This window comes from Miniopterus schreibersii, assembly GCF_964146895.1.
Source record: "Miniopterus schreibersii genome assembly, chromosome: 2".
NCBI lineage: Eukaryota > Metazoa > Chordata > Mammalia > Chiroptera > Miniopteridae > Miniopterus > Miniopterus schreibersii.
The window spans coordinates 164951446-164972535 of record NC_138102.1 but is presented as its reverse complement, the minus strand read 5'-3'; the positions used below and the strand labels follow the sequence as shown (position 1 = coordinate 164972535).

At 37.1% G+C, this 21090-nt stretch overlaps 1 protein-coding gene across 1 annotated transcript in view; it reads left to right on the top strand.

The window, feature by feature from the left end:
* Positions 1–21090, top strand: part of BORCS5 (BLOC-1 related complex subunit 5) — a 66652-nt gene that overhangs the window by 719 nt on the left and 44843 nt on the right. The window contains exon 2 of the mRNA XM_081128122.1: positions 1193–1336. Within this exon, the coding sequence (XP_080984248.1) occupies positions 1193–1336 (144 nt within the window). The remainder of the gene's footprint in view (positions 1–1192; positions 1337–21090) is intronic.

Genomic DNA, 21090 nt, shown 5'->3' with positions numbered 1-21090 from the left:
GCCTATTTAAAAGATCACCCAGCTATTTGTTGGCTTTCTTACTCGTGACTGACAGTGAGATTTGGTTCTCGCAGTGGACGGGTCATAGACAGGACCTCTAAGAACAGATTCCGTTTTTAAGAATGGGTCTTAGAGGTTCCTTTTCAGAAAGGCTGTGTGACAGGTGTACAGTCTTTTAAGCCTTGGGTGCCTTAGGTAAATTACCAAGAGGTTAGGAGACATTTCTTAATAAAGATCAATGAGAGATTCTGGACGAGTGAATGCCTTGCCATAGGACACTGTAGCCTCTAGGAGGCAGGGCAGGTCTGCGGCATCCCTGGATCAACCTTTGAGAACCGGTGATGAGCTTGCAAACACTACCCTTATAGAGCGTAAAGTACTGTAAAGGTTTATTCTGGCCCCAGCCAGGAACATATCTGGGGAGAGGAGGATGTCTTGGGCCAGGAAGCCTTTGATAGTTTGAATCACTTCCCTCATAGTAGATTACATTTTCCTAAGACACCTGAAATTGACCTGCCTTTCCAGCAATCCTCCATGTTTCTGAATGTTGCCTGAGCCTAGACGGGACCTACTGATTATTTTGACCTTCTTGGACTAATACCTGTAACTTTAAGGCTGAGCAGGCTGGTGCCTCAGGAGTTGCGTTTCAGGGTGTGTGTGTGTTTTCTCATGAGAAGGACCTGTCAAAAATACTTGGTTTGCTGTGATGGGTGGCTAGACAGCTTTGCAACCCCTGCATCACAGGGATGGGTCATGTATACCAACGACCTGTAGACCTTCAATTCCTTTCCTGACTTTTTCTAGCACTGTCCACCTTGGGCAAGTCACAGCCAAATTTTGCACCTTTATTTCCTCATTGGTAAAATAGGGACAGACGTTAAGAAGATCAAAGAAGTAAAAATTAAAAACACAATCTGCCTGTTCTTTTGTGTGCTGAATAATAAAATACTTTAAGCTACAAAAACAGTTTCATATATATTCCTGTAATGTTTGAGATTTTTAAAACTATTGTGGAAAAATGAGGTCCTCCATGATTCATTTCTCTTTCCCGAGCCCCCACCACAGGACAAATCCAGTTAGCATTTTTCTTGGTATACAAACATTCTTTTTCATAACTACAGTGAAACAGCTTTGGTGAGACAGAGGTGGCTAATGAACATGCAGTTCCTGAGCAGTATAACTTTATTTTCAGTGACTCCTTCTCCAGCTAAGCATAGAGCCAAGATGGATGATATCGTGGTTGTAGCTCAGGGCTCCCAGGCCTCACGGAATGTCAGCAATGATCCTGATGTCATCAAGCTGCAAGAGATTCCAACCTTCCAACCACTTTTGAAAGGTAAGTGCTTGCATTGTGACTTCTCTGAACTTGATGGAAAGGTTTGCATAGCCCCACTACTCTCTCCAGATATCTGTGTGCCTTACTCAACTCCTTTAGGTCTTTCCTTAAATGGCATCTTCTCTGTGAAGCCTTCCTTGACTGCCCTATTTAGAATTGCAGCCTTTTTCTCTGCCTGTTTTTCTCTGTAGCACTTAATCGTCATTGACCTATTGCATTGTTTATTTGGTTACTGTCTCTATTTTTCTACTAGAATGTGTGATGGCATTGATTCCAAGTGTTGAATCCTCAGCACTTGGAATAGAGCCTGGTATAAAGTAGGGTCTGAATAAATGAATGAATGAATGATATTGGAGTTGGCCCTTACCTGTTATATTTCCATGAAAATAGTTTTATTCTTATTTGTGGTCTAGACTATGGGTTGACTAGTTCGGATCCTTAGAGGAAATCTCCATGACCACTGACACACTTTTAATTAATTCTGGCAACCGTATTGTATGAGAGGAGAATGGAGATTGTGTATATTGAGGGGGGAAAGTGTAACAGACCATCAGCCTTCCTGATTAGTGTATATTGAGGTAGTTACCTTTTAATATGAATTTTATTATTCATTTAATAATTTTATTACATATTTTTGTTAATTTTAAATTAGTAAATGTATTAATTTATTTTGTTATTTTCATGTCTCCATTAAGTAGTAGTGATGATTTTCTATTAATGGAGTGGGTTTTCTACTATAAGAATCTCTCTTTATGTCTTCCTCTCTCCCAAAAGATTAGGCCTTAGAAATGAACATAAGGTCCTGGTTTATTAACCTGCTACAATGTACAGTAATATAAATGACCTTACATTTATATATCTATTTTAAAAGCCCCTACCATACACATATCATTTCTTTAATTCTTATATCATTAAATATGTTTGAATGATTTGTGCCAGATCAGAAAGCTGGACGATAGAGAGGCTGAACTTGAACCTTCATCACGGAACTAATTACACTATTCCACACTGTACTTAAAAAACAAAAATATGAAAACAAATAGTGCTTTATAGATGACCCACATATCAACTCTTTCTTCCTAGCACTTCATCTGCTTTGCTGATGAGGCAATACAAGCTTTCAGTCTGTTCCCCACAGTCCTTAGAGTTAGACTTTGGTAAACTCTTCTGGCTCTTATATAAAACGACACATTACCTCTTGTTTCCCCATCTTCTTATTTTCATGATCTGGAGAAATGATCTGATTCTCCAAAGATGCCAACATTGGTGAAATTTCCATCTCCACATATCCTTGTACAATAATATTAAAAGATATAGCCTTTATCTTTAGAAACTTAGAGGTGGAAATTAGTATTCTCTACTCCATCCCTTCTGGAATTGCATGCAGTACTTCTCACAGAATTTTCATGGCTCTACTTCCTGTTAACTGTATCCTTTCTCCTCCTAAAGTCTTTTAGTCCAGGGTAAGGCCTTATGTGACCAATTTTTGTCCCCACTTTAGGGAAATACTAAAAACAAACAACAAAAACTTCCCCAGAACATTGAGATATATTTAATAATTTTCTGAGATTAATGTTGCTTTTTTAAGCATTTGAAATAATTCATTTTTAAAAAACATGTTTTTATTGATTTTTAGAGGGGGGAAAGACACACCGACATGAAAGAGAAACATAGATCGGCTGCCTCTCACACGCCCGCTAGGGATGGAGCCTGAAATCTGGGCATATGCCTTGACTGGGAATCGAACTTGCAACCTTTCCGTACATAGAATGACGCTCAACCGAGCCATACTGGCCAAGGCTGAAATAATTCATATTTTATGATAATAAATTGACTATTAGGAGAAGCATCTGGGAAAAGGCTTGGTGTTAAGGGAAGCTGACCTCAGATTTAAAATCATCACTGGGAACCTGAAAGTGAATAATTAATGTGGTACAGTCCATGCAGTGCTGCTGGACTTGGTTGCATTGATACCTAGGTTTTAACTGGGACTTGGTCACCAACTAGCTGTGTTGCTCTGGCTTTGTTTTTTACATTTTTAAACCTTAGTAGTTGAGAACATTGAGAATAGGTACAGGAGAGAGGAAAGCTGGTGAGTAGCAGGTTGTAATTAAGAGATGATCTAGGATTTGTAAGGTAAAGAAATCACTTGATGAGAGTGGCATGAAAGTAGAAATAGCAACATGTGACAATGGCCAGACTGCAGGAAACACACACACAAACCAAAAAGCCAGTGAGCATTGAAGTTGATGCTCATGTTTCACTTCTGAAGTACAAACATCTTGGACAGTGATTAGAAAAGATGGGCAAAGAGGACAGTTGAGTGGAAATAATAAATATAATAATGATAATAATAGTAGCTAATTCCCTCCACTCACCATACCTCTGAATGATAGCTATTATTCTTTCCCTTTTATAGGTTGAAACATTGGTGCTCAGAGCTTAAATACAGTGCCTAAAGTCGCATGCCTATAAGTGATAGCCCATCTTGCGATGGCATCAGGTCATCAAGTGTTTAACAATTTTGTACCTAGAGTAAGGCTCAGTTCCCAATTCTAGCAAAACTCGCTGTTCAAATCACTAGGCTATAATAGGAAATAGAGTGATGGGTGTGAGGTTGTTTGGAGTTTTAGGTGCAGCATTTGTTATGGCACCTCCAGCTTTGACATTGTTCTGCCTGGTAATTTAAAGCCCTGCCCGCCGCCTGCTGGACGGCTGCAGGGGCCCCTCATCACTGTTGCCTTTATACTCTAATCTCCTTTTTCCCCCTCACTGCTTTCAGGACGACGCTATTTCTCAAAAGTAGTAAAAGGGCCACACAGTGAGGGCTCTACCCCCCAGGTTTGATTTCAGAAAGCTTTTATTCAAGTTAATGACAGTTTATTCTTCCAAAACAATATATTCAAGTATTACACAGAGTTCACCATTGTTCCATAATGTCATATGATGTAATGCTAATGCTGGTGGGTGATCTGCAGAGGCAGTGGCCAGGCGAGTTTGGGGCTATTTCTATGACTGAGGTAATGTTTGCATTTTTAATAAGCAAGCAGATTCTTTCTTTGGTCTTAACCCTTTTGGATAATTATACCAGAGTATAATTTATGCTCCATATGAATGCCAAATATCTGTTCCTCTTTTTTTTTTAAGTCCAAAGAATTTCTGTTTTTCATAGCAGTGTCCAAATTACCAATTTATTTTGAAATGTAAAGCATTTAGTAGAAAATTAAAATTAAAAGATTAGAAAGTAGCAATAAGTGGTCACGACAGATCACAAAATCAAAATGTAGATTTGATGCAAATTAGTTAGATTCCGGGGGATCAAACAAGCTCTATAGATTTCTTACTTGCAACTTAACCACTCATATTTTTTAATGAATCCCATTATTTTATGTCATTCTGTAGAAATGAGATATTCACAAGATGAATGCAATATTGATGTTTTATATATACATAAGTTATGAAAATAATTATTCTGTACACTCCTGGTGGTGACTATATGCATGCATCCACACACCCATGCACAGGCACACATGTGACATTCTTTGCAACTGACCTATCATTTTTGCTGTTGACCCTGGATATAATATAAAATTGTCTTGCTGCCTAAGGGAGAGACTGTCCTTGTTACCAACAAGGAAGGGCAAACATATACAGTGTAGATGCTTCAGTGATACTAAACAGCTTTGTTGGGAATTTTGTGTTTGGTCATGAAGAACATGATATATGTGAAGCAGATTTTGACAATTACAAAGAGCTAGGGGCTTTTTTTGGTGAAGCAAAATCTCATGGAACAGCAATAAAGCCTCCCAAGTCACATGGAATATTGAAAATTAGTGCTTGAGGTTGAAGCTGGGTAAGAATGACTCGATAGAAAAGGGTGCTAAGGAGAACATGAGGGAGCTGGATTTCTAATGAGCAGTTTCTTCATATCTGACAAATAATATGAAGGTAGAAAGTCTATCAGACACCAAGCCATATTAAACATGAACTTATTGGAATAATTAACTGTCAGATAGTTTATATACTGATTATTCATTCTTTTTTGTTTCTTTAAACTTTTAATTTGTGTTATATTATGAATTTAAACAAAATATACATGGTTTACTTTAGCTAGTACGCAAGGATATATCTTTCTAAGCAATATCATTTCCTGCCTGGGCTAGCCGATTACTCCTGGAATATGACAATAAAGACAGATGTGTATATTTCCTTTTATGGCTCTTGTTTGTCAGGAGTTTCTACTAAATGACAGCCTAGAAACCTTCTAAGGCTGAACAGTATAAAATTCTGTTAGTCATCTTCTGTTTTTCTACTTTTCCAAAAATCACATATAAAAATTCTATTTTTAAACACACTAGCATTTGAGACTGAAATGTTTAGGAAAGCAGAATTTTAGAGGTATTCCTAGAATTTTTAAAAAATTCTATTCCCCTACCCCTAAATTTTAACTGGCTATTGGACAGATTAATTTGATGCTAATTGTGTAGTTGGAACTGGACACAAGTGAAAGTCACATACTCTTTTTTTAGAACCATGATGGTTCATGTATTTATTTAAACATATTCATTGAATGCTTGCTGTTTGTCAGATATTGTTAGGCTTAGAGATACAAAAATCAAAACCACTGTTCCTTCTCATGAGAAGCTCACTGTCTAGTGAGGGGAGCTACGTATGTTGTTAACAGATAAATTGTGATTCAACATGATAATGGCTATAAATAAAGTAACCCTTTGGAGAACGTAAAGGATGGAACAACTTACTCTGAGAGGCAGGAAAGATTGACTAGAACCAGAACAACTTAGAAGAATTTATATTTGTGGCCTTGATAGTAATTATTTTCAAAACTTTATTATGCATAAGAAACCACCTGGAGAAACTTTTTTTTTCTTTTTCTTTTTTTAAAAAAAAATATATCTTTATTGATTTCAGAGAGAGGAAAGGAGAGGGAGAGAGAGAGATAGAAACATCAATGATGAGAGAGTCATTGATCTGCTGCAGCCCGCAACCCGGGCATGTGCCCTGACCGGAAATGGAACCCTGATCGCCTGGATCCTAGGTCGATGCTCAACCGCTGAGCCACGCCCGGCCAGGCCACCTGGAGAAACTTTAAAAAAAATGCTAGTTATAGAGCCCCAAACTCAGAGAGAAAGTCTGATTCAGTAGGCTGAGGTTTAAGGCATAGTTATGTTTAACTAGTATTCTAGGCGATTGTGAAATGGGCCCATGGATCACACTTGGGAAAACATTGAGCTAAAACTTGAGTCTCCTACTTGAGATCACAGAGCTGTTAGATCATTTAACTAAATTTTAGATATTTTAAAAAAATGATTATCAAGAGTATTTTTAATATGTTACTAGGTTTTTACTATTTTTGGATGAACTCTCTTATTAAAACTGACTTACATTGAATGCATGTACAATAAATTTTGGACTCATTGAGAATTCATTGTTTGAGGAAGAATTTTTTAGAAGTCATAGGTTTTCATAATGTTTAAATATTCTATCAAAATTCAGTTTCACAGAAAGCCAATGAAGTGCAAAGTGACATTGTAAAGAATGAGTTTCAATAAATTATTTGCCTCATAAGAGACGAATAAAATCATTAAGAAAAGTTTCTAAACAGGTTTCTAAACATGTTTATCAACATATGAAAGTGTCAGTAAGCAAATATATGTAAATACAATGCAGTTTTGAATTGAAAGATTGTTGTAGCAGGCATATCACAATTGGGGAGAGCTTTGTTCTACATCCAGTCTTTTTAACTGAGGGTTTTTCTCTAACTTACAGTTAAAATATAGCATCTTTTATTTCAGTAAATCTTGTGTTATATCAAGATTAATATATGCCAGCTACAATATAAGGAAACAAATGATAAATCCCACTAAGAGGAGTTAACAGTTATAGAGGCCAAAGAGACATTGAAACATTCTTTAATGCTAATAAATATCAGAGTTCATTCATATTTTGTCTTTTTTCCAATAAGATGGCCTCCCTTTAATGTTAATTTACAGCAGTACTGTTTTTACCACTTTTGCCACTAGATGTCACTAGAATAAAACAATTAGTAAACTGGTTGCAACTGCTATAACTTGTGGCAATATTTGCCAAGGCCTTTGGCTAATTAAGTTTACTCTGTAGCATCTGGATTTCTCATAAAACCAGGTCATAGCTTCAAGCACAAGCTAGTTGGAAAATATGCATGTTCTGTGACACATTAGTAATCTAGAATTAGTTGTTTTAGTGTTTAATCAGAACAGAAAAGGAAAAACTTTACTGCCACAGGAAACTTTCAGTGACCTTAATTTTTTAAAGAGAAAACTATTTTCAGGCTATCACTGCACTCAAAAAAATCTTTATTACATCATAAATTTCTCAAGAGTTGGGATTGTATCTTAATCATCTCTAATTTCTCAGGGCCTAGCACAAAGTTTGGCACTTGGTAGGTATTCAGTATGTGTTATTAAGCATTAGGGTAGTATACTGGAAGTGATAGGGGAAAAAAGATAGGCCAAGATAGTCTCAATTGGGAGACAAGCATCTACAAAAGCATATGCCAACAGCTCAGGGTGGTATCTATGTACCAAATGAGTACTGCAGTCATTAAATTCTGTGGTATTTCAGAGGATCAGTAGCTCTTGGGAGTTAAGGACAGGGATTAGAGGTGTCCTCAAGAAAGGGTATTTAGAGATGAAAAGGGAGTACAGGTACAAGTGAAGAAAGTAATGAGCCAAGGTCAAGGGTAGGAAATTATGATCAGTAAATATTCAGAAACTAAGAAGCCAAGGGCCTGGAATTTAAGGCTTATATGTAGACCTAATATTTTTTAGTTGAGGAGGAGACATTAAAGAACATTGGGGTGGGTAAATGATAATAATAATAATATACTTGGTAATGCTTTGTAATTGACAAAACACTAGCACTTGGAGAAGGGTGAATTAAAGATGATTACTCTTTGATTTTAAAATGCTTCTGCTCTAAAGTCTATTAAAAACACTTCTATTTAAAAGAGATAATGTAGATAGACGGCTTAGCATAGTGCCTGGAACTTAGTAAACCCTCAGTAAATGATTCTTGTTGTTAATAGTATTAGTAAAACAGAAAAAAATATTAAGGACATTCTACAAAATAACTGACCTCTGTTCTTCGTAAGAGTCAAAGTCATGCCCTGGCTGGGGTAGCTCAGTTGGGTGTTGTCCTGTACACCAGGAGGTTGCGGGTTCCATTCCCCATTGGGGCACATGCCTAGGTTGTGGGTTCCATCTCTGATCGGGGCTTATGTAGAAGGCGGCAGATAGATGTTTCTCTCTCACATCGATGTACCTCTTTCTCCCTCTCCCTCCCTCTCTCTAAAATCAATAAACATATCCCCAGGTGAGGATTAAAAAAAAAAGTCAAAATCATGAAAGACAAGGAATGACTGAACTGTCATAGATTGGAAGAGTCAAAGGAGATGTGCAGTGTGGGCTCCTGAACTGGCTGCTAGAATGGAAAGGATATTAGTGGTAAAAATGGTTATTTGAATAAGGTATGTGGTTTAATTGATTGTATTGTCCCAATGGTAATTTACTGGTTTTGATAACTGTGTGTCACTATGGTTATGTACTGTATTAATATTAGGGGAAGCTGATAAAGGGCATATGGGAACCCTATACTTTATGTAACTTTACTTAAATTATTATTTTTTAAATGTTTAAAAATATAATCTTGTCTTGGAAAAGATTGCAGTTCCATATTTGGACTAACTTTTTTACTGAGAGGCCAGATGCTATAAGAAAGGTTTTAGAATCTCATACATTGTGGAATTTTTTATGATAGACATTTGCTAGGATGGCTTAAGACAAGAGTGAGTTCCCTTAAAGACAGGAAAGTAGAACTTCTGAGGACCCTGGAGTCCATTTTAACACCTCTATACATATTGTTGCTTGACAGCTTATTTCTTTTTTTTAATTTAAAAAATTTTTTTTATTGATTTCAGAGAGAGGAAAGGAGAGGGAGAGAGAGAAAGAGACATCAGTGAGAGAGAACCATTGACCGGCTGCCTTCTGCATGCCCCCTACAGGGGATTGAGCCTGCAACCCAGGCATGTGCCCTGATTGGGAATCAAACCGTGACCTCCTGGTTCATGGTTCAGCCACTGAGTCACACTGTCTGGGCTGTCCATTCACTTTTTGAAGGACATCTTGGTTGCTTTTAAGTTTTGGCAGTTATAATAAAGGTTCTGAAAACATCCATATACAGGTTCTTGTGTGGACATTAAGTTTTTGATTCATATGGGTAAATACCAAGGAGCATGATTGCTGATCATATGGCAAGAGTATGTTTAGTTTGGTAAGAAATTGCCAGACTATCTTCCAAAGAAGCTATATGTACCATTTTGCATTCCTACCAGCAATGAATGAGAGTTCCTGTTGCTCCACATCCTTGCCACGGTGGTGTCATTGTTTCGGATGTTATCCATTCTAATAAGCTTATAGTGGTATCTTACTGTTTTAATTTGCAATTTCCCAATGACATATGATGTTTTTCATATGGTTATTTGCTTTCTGTAGGTCTTTGGTAACGTTTCTATTCAGATCCTTTGCCTATTTTTAAATTTTTATTTATTATTATTTTTTAATTGATTTTAGAGAGTGGAAGGGAGGGAGAGGGAGAGATAGAGAGAAAGAGACATTGATGAGAGAGAAACATCAACATTGATCGGCTGCCTCTGCATGTCTCCTGCCAGGGATCAAGCCCGCAGCCCAGGCATGTGCTCTCACTGGGAATCGAACCGGTGACCCCTTGGTACATGGGTTGATGCTCAACCACTGAACCACACCGGCCAGGCAGAGCTTACCTATTTTTTAATTGGGTTGTTTGTTTTGTTATTGTTGAGTTTTAAGGACTCTTTGTATAGTTTGGATACCAGTTCTTTATCAAATATGTGTTATTTTGTGCCTTTTCATTCTCTTGACAGTGTGTTTTGCAGAACATGTTTTTAATTTTAATGAAATCTAATTTATGAAGTCCAACGATTTCTTTCATGCTATGTGCTTTTGATGGTGTATCTACAAGTCATATCCAAACCGAAGGTCACTTAGAATTTTTAAAAATGTCTTTTACTATTTTCTAGGAGTTTTATAGTTCTGAGTTTTACATTTAGGTCTTTGATCCATTTTGAGTTAATTTTTTGTGAAAAATGTAATCCATGTGTACTTCTAAAGATGGTATACTGTGCAGTCATTGGCTGGAGTGTTCTATATGTGCCAGTTATGTCAAGTTGGTTGATAGTGTTCAACTCATCTATATCCCTACTGATTTTCTATTTAGTTTTATCAGTTATTGAGAGTGAGCCAAATAATTATTCACCTGTTACTGTTGAATTGTCTCTTGCTCCTTTTAATTCTGTGAGTTATTCCTTCATTTTTTTTGAGGTAATATTGTTAGGTGTGTATACATTTATCATTCTTGTATCTTCCTGATGTAGTTACCCTTTATCATGAAGAAATGTTCTGTTGCAAATAAAACTCTTTGCCTTAGTCTATTTTATCTGATACTAACATAGCTGTTCTCTTCTGGTTCTCTGTAACATATATATTACATATAAAGTTCTCTGTATAGTTGTTGAGAACTTTTACTTTAGTATAATGTACAACTACATATGTAGTTGTTGTTGGTCTACTTTAACCCTATTTGTGTCACCAAATCTAAAGTATGTCTCTTACAGGAAGCATGTAGTTGGATCTTGCTGTTTTCTACAGTTTGACGCACTCTGAATTTGGACTTGCATTTATTTGCCTTTTTGCTATTTCTTTTCCGTGTACTCTATTTTGTTCTTCTGTTTCCTCCTTGACTGTTGCCTTTGTACTAAATAAATATTTTTAATGGACTGTTTTAACTCCTCTGTTGATTTTTAAAAAACTATATATTTTTTGGAATTGTTTTCTCAGTACTTGCTCTAGGGATTACAATATGCATCTTTTCCAGTATCCAGATGAATACTAACTTCTTGTAAAACATGTAAGCTTTGCTCCAATATAGCTCTATTTTTTTCTTCCTTTGTGCCATTATTATATATAAATTGACATATGATATATTAAAATGTAAATATATTTATACTCATTATAAATATATTTGTATATGTTATAAACCCCAAAATATGGTGTCATAGTTATTGCTTTACAAATGTTTACATCTTTCAAGGATGTTGAGGGAAGAAATGAGTAAAAACACATTTATATAATATTTTATATTAACTCAAATATTTATTATTTTTGGTGTTCCTTATTTCTTCTTGTGGCTTTGAGTCACCAATTGGTGTCACTTTCTTTTAGCCTAAAGAGACTTTCTTCAGTATTTCTTGTACTATAGGTCTACTAGCAATAAATTGACTCAGTTTTTATTTATCTGGAAAATGTCTTTTATTTTTATTTTTGAAGGATAAACTTTCTGGATATGGAATTCTTAGTGGACAAAAGCTTTCCCCCAGTACTTTCTGTATGTTATTCAACTCTCTTCTAGCCTCCATTGTTTCAGATAAATCACTTTTCTCTTTTTGTTTTCAAGATTTTCTTTTTGATTCTGGCTTACAGAGTTTGTTATTTATGTAGGTGCTGAACTTTTTATACTTATCCTACTTGGACTTTATTGAGCTTCTTGAATGTGTGGATTAATATTTTTAATCACAGTTGTTAAGCTTCTCTTTTCTCTCCTTCTGGGATTTTCATCTTGTATGTGTTGGAGTGCTTGATGTTGTTGCACAGATTTGTGAAGCTCTGTTTGTTTTTCTTCAGTCTTCTTTCTCTGTTATTAAGATTGGATAATTTCTGTTAGGTTCACTGAATCTTTCTCTTGCCATCTCAAAACTGCTATTGAATTGCTCTGGTGAATTTTTCATTTCAGTTATTGTACTTTTTAACTCTAGGATTTCAGTCTTGTCATTGAGAATCTCTGTTTGTACATTCATTATTGCCATGCTTTTCTTTCTTTCATTATAACTTTCTTTAGTTCTGTAAATTTATATGTAATAAGTGCTTTGAATTTTTTTTTAAGCATTCTCTCCTTTTTTTTCCAAAAATCCTCACCCGAGAATATGTTTTCATTGATTTTAGAGAGAGAGGAAGAGAGGGAGAGGGTGGAGAGAGAGAAAGAGACAGACAGACAGACATCGATGTGAGAGAGAAACATCCATCCATTGTGTCCCATATGCATCTGGGCTGGGGATGGAACCTGCAACCTAGTTATGTGCCTTGACCAGGAATCAAACCTGCCACCTTTTTGGAGTTCGGGGTGATGTGCCAACCAACTGAGCCTCCGGCCAGGGCAGTGCTTTGAAGTTTTTATCTACTGTATTCAGTATCTGGGATACTCAAAGAGTTTCTATTGTCTACTTCTTTCCTTGAGTGTGAATCACACTTCTCTGTTTCTTTGTATGTCTTTTAATTTTTTGTTGCGAACTGGACATTTTAGATAATAAAGGAGCTATGGATTCTGATCTCCCCAAGATTTTTATTTTCTTTAATTGAGGAATATTTGTCAATTAAAAATTGTATATATGTAAAGTATAAATTTGATGATTTGGTATGAATATGCATTGTGAAATAATTACCACAATCTGATTAATGTATCCTGTTGTTACCTTTTTTTGTTTGTTCATTGTTTCTTTGTTTGGTAACATGCTTATTAAACCCATGAAATCTCTTTACTGTGATTTGTGGCCATTGATGTCTCCCCTCATTTTTTGAACTGGATTTTCTTTTCAGTCTGCTTTCCCAGGGGTTGCCCCTATATCTACATACCTTACTAGTCATCCAGTGATTGAATAGAGATTATACTGAACCACCTTGATACATGAACGTTTCTGTCATTTGTCAATGGATTTGTGTGTGGGTAAGTGGTACATTCAAAGTGCAGGGTGTTTTCAAGTCTCTTGTCCTTTACATTCCACTGGGCCCTCTCACCTCTTCTCTTGGCGTGCACACAGCCTCAGTGTCAGCCAGGATAGTGTAACTGGTTGGACCCTCTCGGATTTTTCTGTAAAAGCACATAGCCTCAACCAGGAATAAACTTGGCGCAACCATGACCACAACCTTGTGCTAACTGAGCATTTGGCCATTCCCACTTGCCCATCTCTGAGATAGTCAGTTCCACTGACACCACCACTGGGCGCGGGTGTTATGTACTGCTCCAAATTAAGTGAGCCTCCTCCTACTGCAGCAAAAAAGCTTCTTATTCTCATAACCTACCCCTGTTCTGGCACAATATCTGCCAGCATATACAGGGTGGTGCACAAGGAGGTTTACACTTGTGAGTATGTGAAACAGAGTTTATTCTTGTATTATTATTTATTAATTATTGTATTATTTTTTATATAAACTGTAAAACTACTTTTGCCCTACCCTGTAGTTGAGTCTTGCTTTTTTAGTCATGTTGAATTCTCTGTCTTTTAAACAATATGTTTAGCCTTCTTATAGTCAACGTAATTTCTGTGTGGTTGGATTAAACTCTTCCAACTTGCTGTTTTCTATATGCTCCATGTGCTCTTTATTCCCTTTTCCCTCTTTTTCGTGTCTACTTTAGCACTAATCAACCCCTTTTATGATCCAATTTTTATCTCCACTCTTGACTTATTATTTAAATCATAAAAACATTTTTGTGTGGTTGCCCTAGGGTTTATAGTATACATCTTTGATTAATCACCATTTCATATATAGTATAGGGTTTTTATCACAGGAAGGTATTTATACTCCGATTTCCTCATCATATTTTGTGCCATTGTTGTTATACATTTTTCTTTTACATATGCTGTAAACCCACAATACATTGCTATTTTTGCTGTAGAACAGGGGCGGCAAACTTTTTTCTGTAAAGGGCCTGATAGTAAGTATTTTAGGCATGGTAGGCCATCTGGTCTTTGTCTCAGCTACTCAGTTTTGTCGTTGTAGCGTGAAAGCAGCCATAGACAATACATGAAAGCATGGGCGTTACTGTGTTCCAATATAGCTTCACTTACAAAAACAGGAAGTGGATGAAGTTTGGCCCTTGAGCTACGCATGCTTTGTTGACCCCTGCTTTAGACAATCAATTATTTAGAGCTATTAAAAATAGGAAAAAGGTATTTCGTATTTACATTCATTTCAGTCATTTCTGGAGATCCTAATTTTTTAATTTAGATTCAAGTCACTATCTGATTTCAGGTTCCTTTTGCCTGAAGAACTTCCTTTGACATCTCTTGTAGTATATGGATCTGTTGGTAATGAATTCTTTCAGTTTTTGTTGTTCTAGAAAAGTCTTTATTTCGCCTTCATTTTTAAACAGTAATTCTGTCCCTGGCCAGTGTGCCTCAGTTGGTTGGAGTGTCATCCCCTACACCAAAGGTAACAGGTTTGATTACTGGTCAGGGCACATACCCAGGTTGCGGGTTTGATCCCTGGTTGGGTGTGTAGGGGAGGCAACTGATCGATGTTTCTCTCTCTCTTCCTTCTTCTCTCTCTGGAATCAACAGAAACATATTCTTGGTGAGGGTTGAAAGAAAAAAAGGTAATTCTTAACTTTTCTCTGGCTGTCTTGAAGATTTTTCTCTTTTCCCCCCCCTTTTTCTTTTTTTAAAATTAAGATATAATTTAAACGAAGTAAAATTTATCTTTTTTAATATACAGTTCTTTGAATGTCGATGCATCTGTGCAGTTGTTTAACCATTCTAGCAATCAAGGTATGAAATAGTTCCATCATTCCCCAAAACTATTCCTTTGTCCCTCTGTAGTCAGTTTCACTCCTCACCTCAACCTCTGACTACCATTGATCTGTTTTCTGTCCCTATAGTGTTGCCTTTTCCAGAATGTCATTTAAATGAAATCCTATGGCAATGTAGCCTTTTGATCTGGCTTCTTTCACTTAGAATAATGCATTTGAGATTCACCCATGTGCTTGTATTAGGAGTTTGTTCTTTTTTACTGCCGATCAGTATTCCATATAACGAATCTACCATAGTTTGTCTATAAATACACTATAACAACAGTTTTGTGACTGTAACAATGCATGGAAAGACTCTTCTCTAAAAGATTTAATGAACCAATTTATAGTAAAACCAGCAGCCTCTGAACATATCAGATTCATAATATCCTCTTCAGCACTGGGCATTATTTAAATGTTTTCCCCCCCTCCAAAATGGAAATGCCATTTATTCTGATCATAAAAGTAATATGTACTCATTAAAAACTATAGAATTGTCTCCTCTCTAAGCTAACAGTTTCACTCCCTCATATAACATGATTTTGTGTCACTTGGCCTTCTGATCTAAAACCTAAACGTACTCCATTTTGGCCCTTTTAGAGCATGACCCCTAGCACTGAACAGAGTATTCCAGGTGTGAGCTGGATTTCTGCCTTGCTCTACATGCTGTATTTCTTTTAATATAGCCCAAGTTGGGAGTAGCTTTTTTGGCAGCCACATGCAGTTGTGGCTGCCAGAATTGAATCATGTAAAACCCTAAAGTCTTTTTCACGTGTGCTGCTGTTAAGCCACACCTCCTTTATTCTGTGCTTCTCCAGATAGTTTTTTGGACCTTCAGTGAAGACTTTACAATCCTCTGTAATTCAGTGTCAGATGTAGCCTATGTTTTCAGCTTGATGATTTTGTGTGTGTGTGTGTGTGTGTGTGTGTGTGTGTGTGTGTGTGTGTGTGTGTGAAGCCCCATGATTTACGTAGTATGAGTGAGCTGTGAGGTCATTGAAAACTATTTAACAGTACAGAATCAGATCAGAGAGCTAGAGCTCATGCCATATCACAGTCAACAGATACAGAATTCTTGCCATGGGTTAAGAATATTTTTTATTTCTAATTTCTATTTAGTACTTTTTGAGATGTGGAGATGGCCATCTTATATGTAATCAGTGAGAGGTAATGTTCAATATTGTAAAATTTATTGAGACTCCTTTTGGTATATTTTTATTAACACCATTTTTAAAATATACATCATTAATGCACTATTTATTATGGTCCTATGTATTTCCACTATGTATATTTATTATTCCTACCATACTTATTTAAAATGTTAAGGTGTTTTTTTTCTGAGATTGAAACCACATTGTGGACCACACTTTCCAAACATATGGTGACCGTAACCAGGGAGATAAAAATCATACCATTGAAGAGAGAGTAAAAGTTCTATTTTAAGACCTGCTCCAAACCTAAGTAGGGTAGCAGTATCATGGCTGCTGCTAATTCAGACTGCATCAAGTCAACAAAGAGGAACTGCTAGCCAGGAATAGTTAATATCCAAAAGCAAAAGAAATATATCTGTAAATAGAGAAGTAAATTTCATCATGATAGTCACTGTTTTCATTGGATGTGGTCACTGAGCGGTAGTAGATAAGAATATTATTAAAACCACTGTATCAGGGAATGTTCCACCTTAATGCAATAAGGAAAAATAGGACAAGGGATGAATAATTACGGAAAGGAAACCAGACTCACGAGGGGCACATATAAGAAAAGGTAAGTCATTTGGAAGTCTGATCCGAGGACGAGAGGAAGGCTGACCTTAACACTGTGGCCAGATGGGCTTTATCTTTCTGCTGTTCTTTCCATTTCCTGCTAATACACTAAAAGAGATTGAAACAATATCAAGGGGGCCCCACACATTAAAAGTGCTAGATGGCAATGAAAAAAATGTTCCCAGATATGAGCGTAACTCCTTTTGATTAGACAACTAAGCCATTCTTTTAGCAAGTTGAAGCCAATTCTCCTCCAACTTGCATAGATTCTGGCAAGAAGCTGCAGTTCTGGGGCCTCTTTATTTTGGCTTCGTCTTATCCCTACTTTTGCTTTGGTAACACTCATTGACTCTAACTCTTTCCAACATGAGGACAGGACACAGGTTGTTGAAGCAAATGCTCTGAGTTCAGATAGAAAGTATATAGAAAGGTATTAACTATCCCTAGCCAGAGTTTTTTCCCCCTAGGTCCAAACAGTGATAATTCTAATTAATTTTGCACACACCTCTGCCAGAATTGTTCTTAAACCTAGCTCAAGTTATGTGGTTCCTGCCAGAATGTTTGGTTGCTCCATTCTCCTGACACATCCAGGTCGAGCTGCTCAGCTTGACATGATTATCTCAGGCAGTCCTTATAGTCTTGTCTCTCACTGCTTGCCTGTGTCTTGAGCTCCAGGCCAAATCGGACTGTTTCCTTGCTTTACCGCCTCCCTGCCTTTGCTCACACTTTTCCATCTGAAAGCTGTCTTCTGTGTGTCTGCTAAAACCTTACCAATCTTTAAGATTTTGATGGTTCATTCGTTTTACAAATATTTGAGTGTCTACTGTGAGCTCCAGGCTGTGTTCTAGTAGATGAGTCTCTAGCAAAATATAAAACCTTTGCTCTCTTAGAGCTTGCGTTTTAGTAGTTCACCCACTAAAGTGTAAGTTTGCCTCCATCATCTTTTTTACTTTCTCTAAATGGATATGGCACACCTTGACACAAATCATTATGATGAGAAAGAAAAAGGTAAGATACTTGAAGTGATCATTGCGGCTGGGCAGAGAACACTCCAAAACGCTCTGATTTTTAAAGTGTAGAAAGAAGCAAATGTAACCAAAGATATAAAAGGGTGGTATGGACCTGAGTGGATCAGGATATGTGAAAGCTAGGGTAAACAGAGGTGAGGGGCATAAAGAATACATAGAAATACCGGAAGTTATGGTCAGAGCAAAGGTAGCGATAAGTAGATGTCATCAGCCTCTTGTGCCAGCTGAGGTCATGCTAAAGTATGACAGAGCAGAACTGTTTGACACCTCTTTTGCTTCCATATTTTCTGTCAGAAGGAAAGATAATTAACTGGAAATGATAGAACAAAAGAATAGTTGAAATCCCAGATAGAATGCATCGTAGTGCAGTTAGCTGATGAAAATACATTGTTTTCTGGTGCTTGTCTCCTCACTCCCAATCTATCCTTCCACTCGGTCCTCACTCCTCCAGCCCAGGGAACTGAAGGAACTTGTAGTTACTGAACTGCCACCTTTAATGAATTGTGGAGAACAAAAGGGGTGCCAGAAGCTTAGGCACAGAAAAAATTATCCCCATGAAAAAGGGGAGCAATTCCGGGAGAAGGGGCAGTTGAAGGACAGGAGATGATTCCAAAATGTGCACCACTGTACCATTCCATCCATTGGTTCCAACTCTTTGTACCTATAGAGCTTGCTCCTTTTTGTTGTTGCTAATCCTCCCCAGAGTATATTTTTTTCATTGATTTTTAGAGAGAGTGGAAGTGAAGGAGGGAGGAAGGGGAGGGAGAGAGAGAGAAAGAGAGAGAGAAACATCAATATGAGAGAGATACATTGATTGGTTCCCTCCCACATGCTCCCCAACTGGGGCTGAGAATTGAACCTGGGACACTTCTGTGTGCACACTGATGCTCTAACCACTTAGCAACACCAGCCAGGGCTAGTTTACTCCCTTTTAAAATATTTATAGACTGTCTTGTGCCCCCATCAGTCTTGTCTTTTACAAACAAAAATTTTTCAAGATAAGCCCACAAGGAGATCACAAGTAAGATGCTATAGGGTTCTGACCTTGACCTCTGTCTTATTCAACATTATGTCAGTTGACTCAGCTCCTGCCAAAGGACCCTGGACATACTTGATATTCATTAAAGGTTTTTTGATTGACCTTAAATAAAGAGTTGGAGGCATATTAATCAGATTTGCAGATGATGAAATGTTAGAAGGAATTCAAACATGATGGATGACATATCCAGGGTTCAAAATGACCTCAGTAGATTTGAAATGGGCTGAAACCACACTGCCATTTAAAAGCAATACATATCAAGTCCTGCATTTAGATGAAAAGCAATCAGTTGCACGCTGGCCGATGTGGCTCGGTTGGAGTGTCATCCCATGCACTGGAAGGTCATGGCTCAGTTCCTGGTCAGGGCACATACCTGGATTGCAGGTTTGGTAGGTGCCCATATGGGAGGCAACCAATGGATATATGTCAGTCACATCAGTGTTTCTCTCTCTCCCCTTTCCTCTCTCTCTAAAAGCAATAATTTAAAAACCCCCAATCAATTGCAGAAGGATAGGATCTGAGAAAATTGACTCAGTGGCAATTCATTGGGGGCTTTTATTGTTATCAAGATCAGAAAGAGGAAGATTGGGAGCTTCAGGCACACTACTTGGCACTGGTCACTCTATACCTGAGAGAGTTTTCTGAGGTGTCATGCTTAAGAAAATATTTATAAACTAGGGCATATGCTGAATTGCCTGACGAGAAGGTCATTGTCTGGAAACCTTGCCATGTAAAGAAGTCTTGAAGCAGATAAGAGTTTTGAGGTTGGAGAAGAAATGGCTTAGGGGAACACATCTCTGTTTTAATTTTTTTTAGGGTCTTTATTTCTTTGGCAGGATTAGGGTTAGATCTACTTTTGTGAAGTCCTAGTGAACTGAGGCCAATGGGGAGAAATTATTAGGAGCTGGAGTTTAGTTTGATACAAAGAACTTTCCATAATAATAATTTTAATGATAATATTTATTGAGTAATTATAACATGTCAGGCAATGTGCCAGGCACTTTTCATGCAACATCTCACGTTCAGTCCTTATGGCAGCCTTGTCACATGGGTACTTTTTAGCCCCATTTTAAGTCCCAAGATAAGGAAACCTGTTCAGAGACATTGATTTGTTCAATGTCGTGCAGCTAGAAAGTTGCTAAACAGCTGTTCTTAACCTAGATTTGACTGGTCTCAAAAGCCTATGCTCTGTTAAAAAAAAAAAGAAAGAAAAAAGCCTATGCTTGTAACTACTATGCTGTCTTGCAAAGCAATGAACTCTCCATTACTAAATATGTTCAAGCAGAACTGGAAGGATCCTCTTTCATATGTAGAATCAATTGTTGCAATTCATAAGCATGTGGAGGGACAGTGTGGCATAATTGGAAAACAGCACAGACTTTGGAGTTAGTTCAGGGATGGAAAGTGTCCTGCATTGGCCATATGATCTTGGGCTAATTGCTTAGCCTCTCTAAGCCTCATTTCCCTCATCTGTAAAGTAAGGATAGTGATACCTACCTCAGGGAGTTAATGAGAAGATTAATTTATGTGAGCAGCATAACTTATGTGTAGTATGTATTTGGTACATATTGGGGACTCAACAAATAATTGCTGTAATTGTGCAGGAATTCCTTCTAACTTTAACAGTTATGATCATTAGACTTAAACCATCGTCGTTATTTTGTATGTTTCTCTCTGTGTATATAACATTAGGGCTACTTTATCTCTGAAACTATACTTGCTAATACTCCAATTAGCACAGAAGTTTTGGTTGCTAGACTTGATTTCACTTACAGTTTTGTACAGATCAGCTTGTATGTTTGCTTTTTATAGCTATTCTGTCGTCTCCCTTGCTGATAGCAAGTTGCAGTCACCTTGTAATTTGTTACTGTTGGCTTGGAAACTAAAATAAAAATCAATAGGCCTTTAGGGGCAGTCCGAAGAGCTTCCTGTTACTAAAATACATCAGCATTAAAGCATGGAATTCATAATAAACTATTTGGGTGACCTGTAGGCCATTTGGATTTGTTTTTCCCTGTTTCTTGGCTGTTCAGTGAGTTGAAATTATTAAATAAGTGAGATGCAACTCAGTGTGACACTATTTTTGCTCGTGAGTTTTACAACCTAGTAGAAAACAGAACAAAACATCATAATGGATTTAAAGCCTGGAGTTTTAGAAGCATGGTGCTTGTGTAATATTATATGATGCTGTCATACCTACCATTTGTTGAGAGC